This window comes from Neomonachus schauinslandi, chromosome 11, assembly GCF_002201575.2.
Source record: "Neomonachus schauinslandi chromosome 11, ASM220157v2, whole genome shotgun sequence".
In the NCBI taxonomy this organism is placed as follows: Eukaryota; Metazoa; Chordata; class Mammalia; order Carnivora; family Phocidae; genus Neomonachus; species Neomonachus schauinslandi.
The window spans coordinates 32444459-32457766 of record NC_058413.1 but is presented as its reverse complement, the minus strand read 5'-3'; the positions used below and the strand labels follow the sequence as shown (position 1 = coordinate 32457766).

Genomic DNA, 13308 nt, shown 5'->3' with positions numbered 1-13308 from the left:
CTTGCCCAAGAACATAAGTCTGTAAATCAGTAAATAACTTGATTATTTCCTTCTAGAACTTCCTCAAAAATCCATTTATCCAAACAATACAGTGCTCGATCAGCTGCTTTCTCAGCCAAATAGATTGCCTTCACATTCTGAACGCCTGTCATGATGGTGCTCTCCTTACTTCAGTAACTATTACACTCAGCTTTACTTCATATACATGTTATTAGGGTGTTTGGGGGAAGGAGAACAATTAACAACCTAGGTGATGTGATATGGGTGCAGAGTTTGTCTTCTAGAGTACTAAAAGAACAAAATGTCTGCGACTGAAAGAATGTGAATAAGCCACAACTAAAAAAAGGGAAAAAAAAATACACTCCTGCACTTAAAGACGCCGAGAGGACAGACATAGATAAGACCATTTGCAAACTTAACAGGAAACATTACATCTCCCAAGGTTCTGCTGTTGTCAAATGCCATAACAACGTGAGGGATTATTGCTCTCTTACCAAATGGGGCCCCAGACAGCTTTGTTTTCATTCCCAGCTTCCCTTCAGTGGGAACCCAAAGCTTACAAAAGTCATGTCCAGCACCCCTCTTGTTAAGGGTGGCATTGCCTGCTTCCCTGGAGTGTCCTCACCCCTGGAGATGCATCAAGTCAACAAGCTCAATTTGGTCTGACCCCAGGCTGTTCCTGGTGGTCTTTGGCTGCTACAACCCTAATAATACTTGGAGAGTATCTCTAGCCCTGCCTGGTCTAAACACAATTCTCGGTGGGATAGGAAAGATGTGCATCCTGCTGCTTCTTTAAGAAGTTCCCCCTGTCCATCTGACTCTATATTTACACTTCATGGAGCTAGAGATGTCTGTGTCTGGGTGGCACTGGATGATCTCCTCCCGGTTCCCAGGTAAAAGCTGCAGTTCAAAGAGGTTAAACAATTTACCCAAGGCAAGTAAGACGCGGAACCAGGATTCTCTCCAGGGCTGACCCTCAAGGCTGTGCTTTTCACCATGATACTAGACTGTTACCCCTGTTTTATTCCTTTTCTACTGTTCATTTTTATATTTGTCCTAGAATTCACCTTTGGAAGGGTTAACAGGAATTTTTGAAATTGATCACTTGCAGTGCCAACAATTCAGCCTAAAGATACATTTACCTATCAACATATTTATGTGCTCAGAAGCTAATTAGCCAGGTAACTGAAGTTGAAACAAGATTCGGGTTGTAACATTCATTGTCTTCCCTTTTTCACAGCCACTTTTCAGGTGGTCTAAATCGGCAAAAAGGGAGGCCCTTTGAGCTCGTATGTTTTTCAGAAGTTCACACATCAGCTCACCTGCTCCGTCCCACCGTCATGCTGAACACCACACCAGCACAGTCTTTTGTACTTTTCAGACCAAAAGCAAAATAAATTGCAAACCGGTCTAATTAGCAGTGGTTGAATATCCTTGCTGCTCTGGTGACCTATTAACAGAAGGACAGACGGATTAGGTGATTGCATGCTTCCAAGGCTTTGTTAAGGGTTTAAGTATTGTATACTTACTAAGTAGGTCACTTCTTAGTATAAGGGTGAAAATAGGCCTGACTGGTTAATAGACAGAAATTGGTAACTGCTCAAAGTGAGTGTGGGGATAGTTTTTAAATATCCACGAACTGTCAGGTCAGGCAAACTCACAGATAGAGAGTTAAGCAGAGATACCATATTTATTTTTAAATATGGATTATGGAAAACTCTACTCTTACACTTTGTAGGTTACCAGGAGGGATAGCATAAATCATAATTTCTTCCTCTAGGAAAACTCAGTTTTTCAGCCACATCAGATATATTAGAGGTCATCAGAGTCATTATTTGTAAAATTCAAAATGTTATTTTTACTGTTTCTTCTTCCTTCTACCCCAGCATCCTGAATCAGCAATACCCTCACATTCCCTCCAGCTAGTCTAGACTTTCCTCACACCTCCTTTCCAATCATTAAAACATACCTGTCCAATGTCCCATTCTTTCAAACCCTGCTGTGGAGTAAGAGTCAGTCACATTGATATTCAAACCAAGATTTAAAGACTAACAGTGTTCCCTGACTAGAACCTTTGTAAATTTTGGTATAATGATAACTGTTCGCAAATACCCAATCTCATTCAATGGCTGTCTTTAATTCAATAGCCAGTTTAGTCTAAATGTCCCTAGATGGGGTAGCGGAGTATCAGTTACAACCTTGATCTCATTCCTCCTATGTACCAGACACTGTGCCTGTCCACAAGCTTTTTCCAAATTCAAATTTCTTTCTAAAGATAAAATAGATTTTATCTATTCTTAAAGCTCCAGATTGAAGTTGAAATGATATATTCCCTGGCATTATGTTACTCTGTCAAAAGACATTCAACCAAATAGAAGTGTACTGCTCTTAATATTTATTTGTTAGTAAGTACCTTCTATGTACTAGGCACATTTTATGTAGACTACAAAACATATCTAATATTCATGAAATAGATATTGTTGGGGCACTTGGGTGGCTCAGTCAGTTATATGTCTGGCTCTTGCTTTTGGCTCAGGTCATGATCTCAGGGTCCTGGGATCGAGCCCCACATCAGGCTCCACACTCAGCGGGGAGTCTGCTTCTCCCTCTCCGTCTGCCTGCCGCTCCCCCCTGCTTGTACCCTCTCTCTCTGTCAAATAAATAAATAATAAAAACATATGTTATATATATTAATAATAATATGTATATGATAATCAGGAGGATGGTTTTGCATATCAGCTTGGAGAGAGTAGACATACGTCTCTGGGAAGAAGGGCTTCTTGCCATGGATCCAAAATCACACCAGTAAGCCATCCACCTAGCCCACCAATGCATGAGGCCAGCCCATGTCTTCCTTGGCCCCAAAGAGAGGAATGTATGGAACCCACCTGTTATGAAGCTAATGATTATCCCAGCAGCAATGCATCCGAGGCAGCCCACGGTGCTGTAGTAAAGGTAGGAGATCGAATACCAGGTATCGGCGATGGAAGGTCTGTGGACAACAGCAGGTGTCAGCAGTTCCATGAGTTCTGATGTTATGATCCACAATGATGTGGAGAACCGCTGATAGTTCACTGTAGGGCCTGGCATTTCTCAAAATTCCAACACTTTAATTTTTTGCCATTTGGTTATTCTTTTTTTAAAGAATCAATTGTAAACTAGTTGTGCTTTGTATTGCACTCAATCCAACCCATCCTTGCATTACAAATATTGCCATGTAGATACTAAATTATGAGAGATACAATGAGGACCATGCCTCCCATTTCTTTGCAGCTTTAGACATTTATTAAGCCCAGATTTAGTGCCAAGAATTGTGACAGATATTGGAGATAAAAAGATGAGTAAGCCACAACGTCTACATAGAGGAGCTAATGGGCAATCATAAAGGAATGGTAGCACCTTGGTGGAATAGGAGCAAAGGATTCTGGGAACATTTAAAAGAGTATCAAATCCAGGCTTATGTGTGAGATAATACCTGAGCTTATTTTTAAAGACTAATTAGTAGCTAATCAAGCAAGGAATGTAGTTAGGGCCAGGATTTAGCACTCTAAGAAAAGAGGATAGAAAAAGCACAAGCAGGAGAGAAGAAACATGGCGGACTTGGGAACTATAATAGGTTGGCATTATTTGTAAGATTTATGGAAAGGAATGGTTCTAAACTAAATGAAACTCAGAGGCAAGTGGAAGCAACATAATGGAGTGCTCATAGACTATGTAGCCAGGACAGTTCTAGGATGCAGCTCTACCTACTTCATCTCTCAGCACAGCCCATAATAATTTTTCCACCTGATATGCAGAGTTAAGGAGCTATCCCACATTTCTTAGATTTGTTTCTACAAACAATGAGAGTGTGAGGTTGTGCATTTATTAAAGTCAGGGACAGTGCTACGGGCTATATATATCTTCTCTCATTTAATCCTCTCAAAACACCAGCAAAATAAGGATTATTACCCTCATTTTTCTTTCAAAGACTTGAGAATTCAAGAAGTGACAAGTTACTAACTTGTGCAGACATAGAGTGGATAAATGGTAAAACCCACATCCAAACCTAGGCATTTCTGATTTCAAAGGCTGTGGTCTTCTCCCTATACCGTGTTATCTCCTGTGTCTTGGTATCTTAAATGACCTATTCCAGCCAGAAAGAGAAGGAAAATCTTTTGCTAAACCCAGTTGAGTTTGATCTAGAAGCTGCCAGTTCACATCAGTGTCTCCAGCTGTGTATGTCCACAACCATTCTCCTCATTGCCCACAAACCTATTCTACTCAGGTCCTTTACTCTTTCAAGGGCACCATCTCTGATCTTCATATCCACTCACCTATTTTCAAACCCTCCGCTACTTCTCCTGTTTTGCACTTAGACTTCTGATTAATGTTTTTGCTGAGTTCACTCTTGTGAATCCCGGGATGAGGGTAATGGATATCTGCAGAAGATTCAACAGCCCTGCACGGCACTCTTCAATGCTGGGCACAGCCTGGCGCGATTCTCACAGGAAAGCAAGATCTGGCTCGTTGGACTTATCCCTGGAGAATGCATCTCCCTCTATCCCGGTTACACACTCCCTGGGACCGAACACCATCTTCAAGGTCCACATACCTGCTAGGTAGCACTGTAGGCACTGACTCTGTTACATTTGATGGGACACAATGGTCTGTGGATAAAGGCAGGGGCCATGTCTTGGAGTCTGGTGCAGGGTAGACAAAGGCTCCAATGGCCACCCAAAATGACAAGGTGATTCCAGTCAGCAGGCCACCTAATGCACCCTTGATGAAAGGAAAGAAGAAGTCAAGGAGAGATTTAACAAAGCTTTTGAAAGTAAAAGGAGATGAAGAGTCCATGCCTCAGAGATTCTTATTATCCATCCCAAGTCTTGGCCACATGGGCTGTAAACAGTCCACCCAAATTGCCTTTTTTCCAACTCCCACAATGCAATTTTACTTAGGAGTCACTTGTTCCTTCAATGAAAACATTGGAGAATGTCATAATGGTCACTATTTTTAGATTTCTAGCAGGAATTTTTTCCCCTCCTTTTAGCTTCTTCTTACCATTTAATCTGTTGAGAGATGTGCAACATGATGACTATAGTTAACACTACTGTATGATATACACGAAAGTTAAGAGAGTACATACTAAAAGTTTTCATCGAAGAAAAAAATTTTTCTTTTTCTTTTTTTATCTGTATGATATGGTAAATTTAATGTGGTAATTATTTCACTATATATAAGTCAATTCATTATTCTGAACTTCTTAAACTTATACAGTTTCATATGCCAATTATATCTCAAAACTGAAGGGAAAAACACCTGTTGAGACTTCGGTTCCCAGTAGAAGAGTTTCAGAAGCTTGACAGGAAAACCTCAGAAACTGGAGACAAAGTGGTCGTTTTTCATTGACAGCGATTAGCTGTCTCCCATATCTCTTCCCAAGTGATTCTGGCAGAGACCCTGGCTCACAAGCTTGGAGTTTTTGTTTGAGTCTAAATACTAGCAAGCATATTTACTAGTCTTGTCATTTAAGGATTATATTCCTTGATAAACAGTGAAAAGTCAATGAGTAATTGAGTCATTTCTCCTGCATAGGAGATAGAGCACTCTGGCAGTGACCAGAACTGGAGAATAAATCTGGATGCTCCCAGTCTCTGCTGGACAGCTGAGCCTTCTCCGTCAGAGAAAATAACTTGTTAGTTTATTTATCCAGGAAAATACTTTCTGATAAGAGGACTGGAATGTTTTGTTCACTATTGTTTGGGGAAACTAAAGCAATGTATATGATTCAAATACTTGTGCCTTGGTCTAGACCAGGGGTCCGCAAACTTCTATTACAAACAGCCAGCTAGGAAATATTTTAGGCTTCGTGGGCCATCCAATGTCTGTCACAACTACTTAGTTCTGCCCTATAGCACAAAAACAGCCATACACAATATGTAAACAACGGAGAATAATTATGACCAGTAAAACTGTTTATGGGCACCGAAATGTGAATTTCGTATATTTGTGGGTCATGAAATACTGTCTTTTAATTTTTTCCAACCACTTAAAAATGTCAAAACCATTTTAAGCTTGCATGCCTTACTGAAAACTGGATGCTGGCTAGATTTGGTTTGAGGGGTGTAGTTTGCTGTCCCCTGGCCTACCAGTAAAGGGTGAATGGATTTCAACAGGAGAGTCAACCCTCAGTGATTTACAGTAGCTGCCTAGAAAGCCATCCTGAGAAGGATTCTGGGTTTGTATCCATGTTCTGTGGAAAGAGAACCGTGACTGATTAGTAGTATCAGCCATGGACAGTGACAAGGGGGGAGGTAACCCAAATTTGTAATGTTTACTTTCCTTTACCTGGAACAAGGTGGTTTTCTGAACTAAATAGAAGGACCACAATTCACTAACATAGATAATAAGTTAATGTGTAGAAGGACAAAGATGTTATATATTATATAGCTCATTATTAGTTTTTTCATGGCCAGGATATTGCCTTCCCTCATATCTTCTCCCCAAAACATAGTTATCCTTGTCAACCTCAATATCAGAAAAGTTAATTAAAACAAATAAGACTGTAAGGGAAGCACTACAAATTACCAAATGCTCCCTACCTATCCATGCTCTTTACCTAGCTCCGAAAGATTTATCTAGAATAGAGGTCAGCAAGGGTCAGATAGCTGCAGAGACCTAATTAGATAGATCATGTGACTCAGGCTTCATCGAGCATCCTACAGTATTTAAACAATATGCAGTCAGGTTTTTTGTAGTCAAAAGATCTTCTTTCTTTTTTTTTTTTTTTGTAGTCTAAAGACTTTCTAAAAATATATGCATGTAAATGTATGGACAGCAGTAAGTAAAAAAATTGACAATTTTGCTAGATTGAGAAAATTATGAGTTTTAAGCTATTTTAAAGAGTTACTATTTTTCCAAATAAATGCTCATTTTGATTTATATTTATTATAAGTCATCCAACCAACATTTACTTAAAGATACACTCTTAGCTTGTGAGATCAGAATATACCAGGATTGTTTACTCTCCCTTTCTTAAATTAGTTCATTAAGTTAATTAAATTTGTGATAACCTTAGATGAAATATGGAAAAAATGAAATTCACATAGTTTTTTAAGTTTTCAAAATTTTTTTAACCTAAATTTTTCCTGAATTCAGTATATATTTTAAATTTCATTTTGTGGGCCCTGAATTTAGGGAGGACAATTTAAACCCTAAAGAGTCAACTTTGATGCCATGACATCTGTACTTCGTGTTCATCTCTTACTTTCCTTGTTTCCTGTCTCTAAGAAGGCTTCACTGAAGTCAGAGATAGGAGTTTAGTTTAGTTCTACTACGGAAAATAGCCACCATTTTTTTTCCTGGTACAGAGAAATGGTCTTTCCAACAAGTGGGAAGAGAGAGAAAATGGCTGGGCTTCAGTTTTATTTATTTTATTTTTATTTTTCAAACAATTGGAAAGGTAGATCCAGGAGCTTTTATTTTACTTATTTTTTAATTTAAATTCAAGTTAGTTAACACATAGTAGTTTATTGGTCTCAGGGGTAGAATTTAGTGATTCATCCAGTGCTCATCCCAACAAGTTGGGCTTCAGTTTTAGCTGGGAATCATGGAGAGACATGCAGGATCCTTACCTTCCAGTTCACAAAAGGGAACAAGATTCCCAGAAAGAACAAGCCCAGCATTGGTCCCCCACACATGCCATGGATGCTGAGAGCAGCCTGTGGAACAAGACAGATCAGATCAATGTGCCCACTCCCCTGAATCCATGGTCGCCTGGGATCACTCTTTCTTAGACTCGGGATAAAATTTAGTCCTAATCCTGATGGTGGAACTCATTAATCATGTACTTTCTGGAAGCCATTTTTCCCTTCTGGGGAGATAAGCACTATATAAAATAATAAAAATACATACAAACATACATTTGTGTGTTTTTGTGTGTGTGCATGTATATACATACACCCAGGCAATTTGGATTTGGTAGAAGTAGTTTTTCCTTAAGGTGGAACTCATTGATTTGCTTACATTTTCTATCTTGTCAAAAAAAACCCTTTCTTTTTATAATGTACCAAATAAATATATCTGTAACTAATGTTTCATATCTTACATGACTGATCACCTATTCTAACTTAGTTTGAACAATTCTATCATTTTGATAATAATAGATTACCCCACTCCCACCATCTCACCCAGAACACCTCAAGGATGTTGAAGCATTAAGTTAGGACATGACGGGGAGGCCACTGGACACTCCATATCTCATCTCTCATTTTTACAGCTCTATTCTCTTTGAAAATTGAGGGAGTTTGACAAAGCATTTCCATATCTCTTAGCCTGTTATTGAGCCCACTGAATTGGTAAGGAGTTCTCATTAAACTAATTTTCTATTGACCTGTAGCTTTTTCTATGGCCTTCCAAGAGTCTTGGACATACACATGCACTGATATGCATGTAAGTGTGTGCAAGTGCCATACATGTGTGTGTGTGCACATGCACACACACACACACACAGCTAGCTATCCTGCAGTGCAGCCCCTATCTTGTTCTATCAATGCAACTGTAGGACTCTTAGATCAACAATTGAGAATAGGATGCTCTGAAGATCCTATACATACCTTACGTTTGTCAGGCACCACCAATGTGCCAGACAGTTAAGATGAACTACCAGACACTCAAGATAAATGACTTCATTCATCCTCACAATTACCCTGTTTAGTAGGTATCACTAACTGAATTTTATAGATGAGAAAACTGCACTGACGGAAAACATATTAAAGGTATAATTCCATTTAGAAAATGGGAAAGGTAAGATTTAAGAGATATAATCTAGGTTTGTTTGGCTGTAAAACCCACATTTTCTCTCCTAAAGGAAGTCTACAGAAAAAAAAAAAAAAGTCAAGAACACAAACCCTCCTGATGGCCTCCTCCTATTGTTTAAGGAAAAAAAGTTCTTGAAAGATTCCATCACTAATAGTCAGAATATTTGGATTCTAACTTTGGCCCTGCCTCTCATTACTATGATTTGGTGAACCTTCTGTTATTAATTCAGATACATTCTATTTCAGAGAGTCTTCTTTATGAAAAATAGATAGGACCAAGAGGCCGTCAAGTGCTCTCCATCTGCAATGTAATTTTTTTTTCTCTAGAAGGATGAGTTGCAACGCATTGTTATGTTTGTTTTTCCAGGTTAATTTTTATGAAGTCAATACCGCAAATGGATCTTTGACAAGAAGGAGGCAGATAAGATTAAAGTCAATACTCTTCCCCAAAGTCAATACTTAATTTAATATTCTTGACATTTCCTCTGTTGATTGATAGCATGAATTCATAGTTGCCATGGTTGCTGAATTTGGGAGCTAATTTACTAGTTATTATATGGGAGAATCAATACGTTTAGATAAGGCATTTATGTCCCCCTGTGGAGAAAAACATTAACAATCTCTTAAAAAGTCATCAGCCAATATGCTTCTGGAGAAAAAAAGGGTCTTCACATGATAGAAAGAAAAAAAAATTCAATAGTTTCTGGCTTTTGAAAATATATATTTCTGTAATTTACACAACTAAACTAATTTTAATTTTTATCTTTCTTTTTGTTATTGTTCTTAAGCAGGTTCAATTGGAGGAAGGCTGAAAGCTCATCCAACAGCTTTTTCCTCAGTGGGCAAATCTCACATAAGTCGCTCCTGTAAGCAGAGGGTGATGGCTAAGAACATATGTTTGGGGGGGTTGCCTTGCTGTGCCTTAGCTTTCTCATATATTAAGTGGGGATCACAATGCCCGCTTCCTGGGTTTTCTTGTGACTGTTCAATGTGGAATCTGAGAAAGGCCAGAATAGTGACTAAGCATTCAGGAGCACATAATAAGTACCCCCCAAATGTTATCTACTATTATCCTTTGTTTCTTTTTCTTAAGTTTTAATTTTAATTCCAGTTAGTTAGCATACAGTGTTACATTAGTTTCAAGTGTTATCCACTATTATTATTATCTTATTGTTATTACCTACCCTGTTAGTGAGCTCTCTGGTTCCTGAGGCATGCCATTTGATTGTTGGACTGTTTGGGGACCCAGAAAGCGCTTTCTTAAGTTAAGATAAGAACGTGCTGGGAAGTCATCACAGCCCTTAGCAGAACTAGATGATAATCATTAAAATAGAAGCATAATGGATAGAATGTCCTTTCCCAAAGGGAGCTCTGCAAATCACTAGTTAATGGGTGATCTCTGCTGCTTCTATCTACCCCTTCCCCCTATTTCTGCCACCACCACCACCACCCCCTGCCCTCCCACATATGGTCTATAGTCACATATTTAAAGTAAAAAGGGAGGGTGCCTGGGTGGCTCAGTTGGTTAAGCAACTGCCTTCAGCTCAGGTCATGATCCTGGAGTCCCGGGATCGAGTCCCGCATCGGGCTCCCTGCTCAGCGAGGAGCCTGCTTCTCCCTCTGACCCTCCCCCCTCTCATGTACTCTCTCTCATTCTCGCTCTCTCAAATAAATAAATAAATCTTTTAAAAAATAATAAAGTAAAAAGGGGATGCTCGGCTGGTTCAGTTGGAAGAACGAGCAGCTCTTGAGCTCAGGGTCGTGAGTTCAAGCCCCATGTTGGGTATAGAGATTACTTAAAGAAGTAAAACTTTAAAAAATAAAAATAAAAAATAAAGTGAAACAGGTTTTTTTATTTTGGGACTTCCCAGGGCCTTCAATATGTTAAAATGGCTGTGGATTTCTAAGAGGGGAATGTAGTGTAGAGCATTTCCCAAATGTCTCTAACATTGGAAACTTGCTTTCTTAGAGTATTTCACAGGATAAAAGTCTTCAGAACACACTTTATAAAGTCCTAAGCTAAAACAGTAAAAAGACCTTTGTTGAAGAGGATTCAAGCTGCCTGCCCCTAGCACCACCCACAAACACATACCATGAGTATGGGATGGCTTTGTGAACATGAAATTAAACCTGGCTCTATTCCTCACGTGCACAGGACTTAGGCTTCAGTCTTCCCATCTGTGAAACCTGAACATGAATGTCCCATTATGTTCAATACAGCAAAGCTGTTTGTAAAATTAAATAGGGGAATTATAAGTGCTTTTCTGTACCTGTTAAATCAGACATATTCAAGGAAAGGAGAGGGCCATCCTATAGACAATATCTCTAGGAAACCAGAACTCAGAATTGCCATCTGTTGCCAAATAGCATCTCCTAAACTGTGTGAACTGTGGGGCCTACATTGTAAACAATCAAGAAAGTGGGCCCAGCAGATAAGCAGTGGGACAAGCAGATGAGAACATCATTCACAGTCATTCCCTCTTCATAGTCAGCTTTACTTTATACCAGTCTTGGAGGGGTCCTTGTCTATTCTAAAGCCCTTCCTACCACAATTGGAAATAAGATTAAAAGGCAAACATTTCTGGGAGACAACAAAATAGAGATTCAAATATTCACTAAATTCAACATCATGATACTTTCTTAATAGTAAATGTTGGGATAAGGGGAGGAAGCAATGGGGCCTAAGGCCTCAGAGTCGACTTGGAAATGTGGTCCCTGGGAAAGCTGCTGAGGTCACTAAAACTGCCAGTTCCACTGTGTGGATGGGCAAACATCAAAGTGCCCCCCAAACTGGGAAGAGATTATCAAGCATCTGTGATGAAACAGTAAGTTCCTAGCTTACTGGAGAGGGCACCGGATTTCCAGTCCCAAAGACTCTTACGTAGACAACTGAATTACCGTGTCCCTCAGTCTCCCTGACCTACTCCCTGAAGCTCAAAATGGGAAGAACAGAATCTGCATAAGTCATCGTTGGAAGGATCAAGGAAGATGCACAGCTCTGCAAACTAAAATGCATTCTATAAAAGTCAGTGATTACTCCTCATGCACCCTTATGCATTTCTTTGTTGATGCAACATTTATTGGAAAACCTGTGCCATGCTGAGATAATATAAAGGATGTTGAAATGATGCAAAGATACAAGTGGGATGGAGAGGGTCAAAGCAGAATGAGAAGATGGGCTTCTCTGCTGTTGTTTTGAGAGGTGGGTGATTTGCGGAGGGAAGAGAGGTGGCTTGGGAGACAAGGGACATAAACTCAGCCACTGATCGGCTGTGAGAACCTGAGCAGGATATGTTCACTCTTTTCTATAATCATCTCCAAAATGAAGATGCTGAAACAGATTATCCTTGGGGCTCCTTCTAGCATCATCCTTTTCTGGAAATGGGAGTTGGACAGATGGGAGGCAGGTAGAGGTGGACTCCCTCACTCCTTAACTCTGTGACTCTGGGACAATCCCCTCACCTCTCTACTTCTTAGTTTCTTCATCTGTAAAGTCAGTCCATGAATCATAATACCCTGGGAGAAGTGATTAAATGAAGTAATACACCTGGGATGGTTCCTGGAACATAGTAACTCTTCCATTAATAGCAATTGTTCTGATTTTTTTTGCTATTATAATAATCACTTCTACTTTTATTTCAGGATCATATATTCTCAGATCTGGATTTTAAAAGGGCTTCTAATTTAATTACAGTGTTCCATGTCACTGATTTCCATTACTGGTTTTTAATAGTTTCTCCTTCTGAAAGTAATTTCAGTTGAAACTTTACGTGTATGTTTAATTCGGACCTGGTATCTGGGAGTCTCAGCATATGGTGCTTGGAGGAACAGGCAAAGCATTAGCAAAGAAAGTGAGTAAAGAGCTGCTCTGAAATCAAAGGTGTCTTTTTTCTCTTTCATTACCTGCACGACGCCTCCCATGAGGGATGCAGCCACAGCCATGGAGGTACACAGCACGCCAAACAAGAGACCTGAAAGAAAACAAGCTCATGACCATGGTCCAAGCTGGCTTTGAGGGGTTTCTTGAGCTCCTGTCCAGGACAGTCTCTGAGGCAAGCCCTTTTGGAAGGATCTCAGTGAGAACTGTCCTGGCCATTCAGCCATCGCAAGCCCCAAGAGGGACATGTGGGAGGCTTCATTCCAGGTCAAGCAAAAGGAGCTGGAAGCCAGCCTCTAGGGGTTTTCTCTCCAGGATTCAGGAAGAGGGCCATCTTGTGGACACAACATGAAAATGTGGAAAAGGCACTGGTCTAGGCTAATCCAGGCTCCATTAGTGGGAAGTAATTGCAGTTTGACCACTCATCAAAAGTTAGCTGAAGAAGTTACTAACCTTTCTGGGATTCAAATAGTTCTTCATCTTTAAGCTGGCTAACAAACTGAGGGTTTTAGAGGGGAGGGGGGTGGAAGGATGGGTTAGCCTGGTGGTGGGTATTAAAGAGGGCACGTTCTGCATGGAGCACTGGGTGTTATGCACAAACAATGAATCATGGAACACTACATCTAAAAC

The 13308-nt window shown here is 39.9% G+C and overlaps 1 protein-coding gene across 1 annotated transcript in view; it reads right to left on the bottom strand.

The window, feature by feature from the left end:
- Positions 1–13308, bottom strand: part of SLC5A12 (solute carrier family 5 member 12) — a 46074-nt gene that overhangs the window by 720 nt on the left and 32046 nt on the right. The window contains exons 10-14 of the mRNA XM_021685875.1: positions 12705–12772; positions 7617–7703; positions 4595–4761; positions 2889–2992; positions 1323–1450 (exon numbers count right to left, since the gene is read on the bottom strand). Of these exons, the coding sequence (XP_021541550.1) occupies positions 1323–1450; positions 2889–2992; positions 4595–4761; positions 7617–7703; positions 12705–12772 (554 nt within the window). The remainder of the gene's footprint in view (positions 1–1322; positions 1451–2888; positions 2993–4594; positions 4762–7616; positions 7704–12704; positions 12773–13308) is intronic.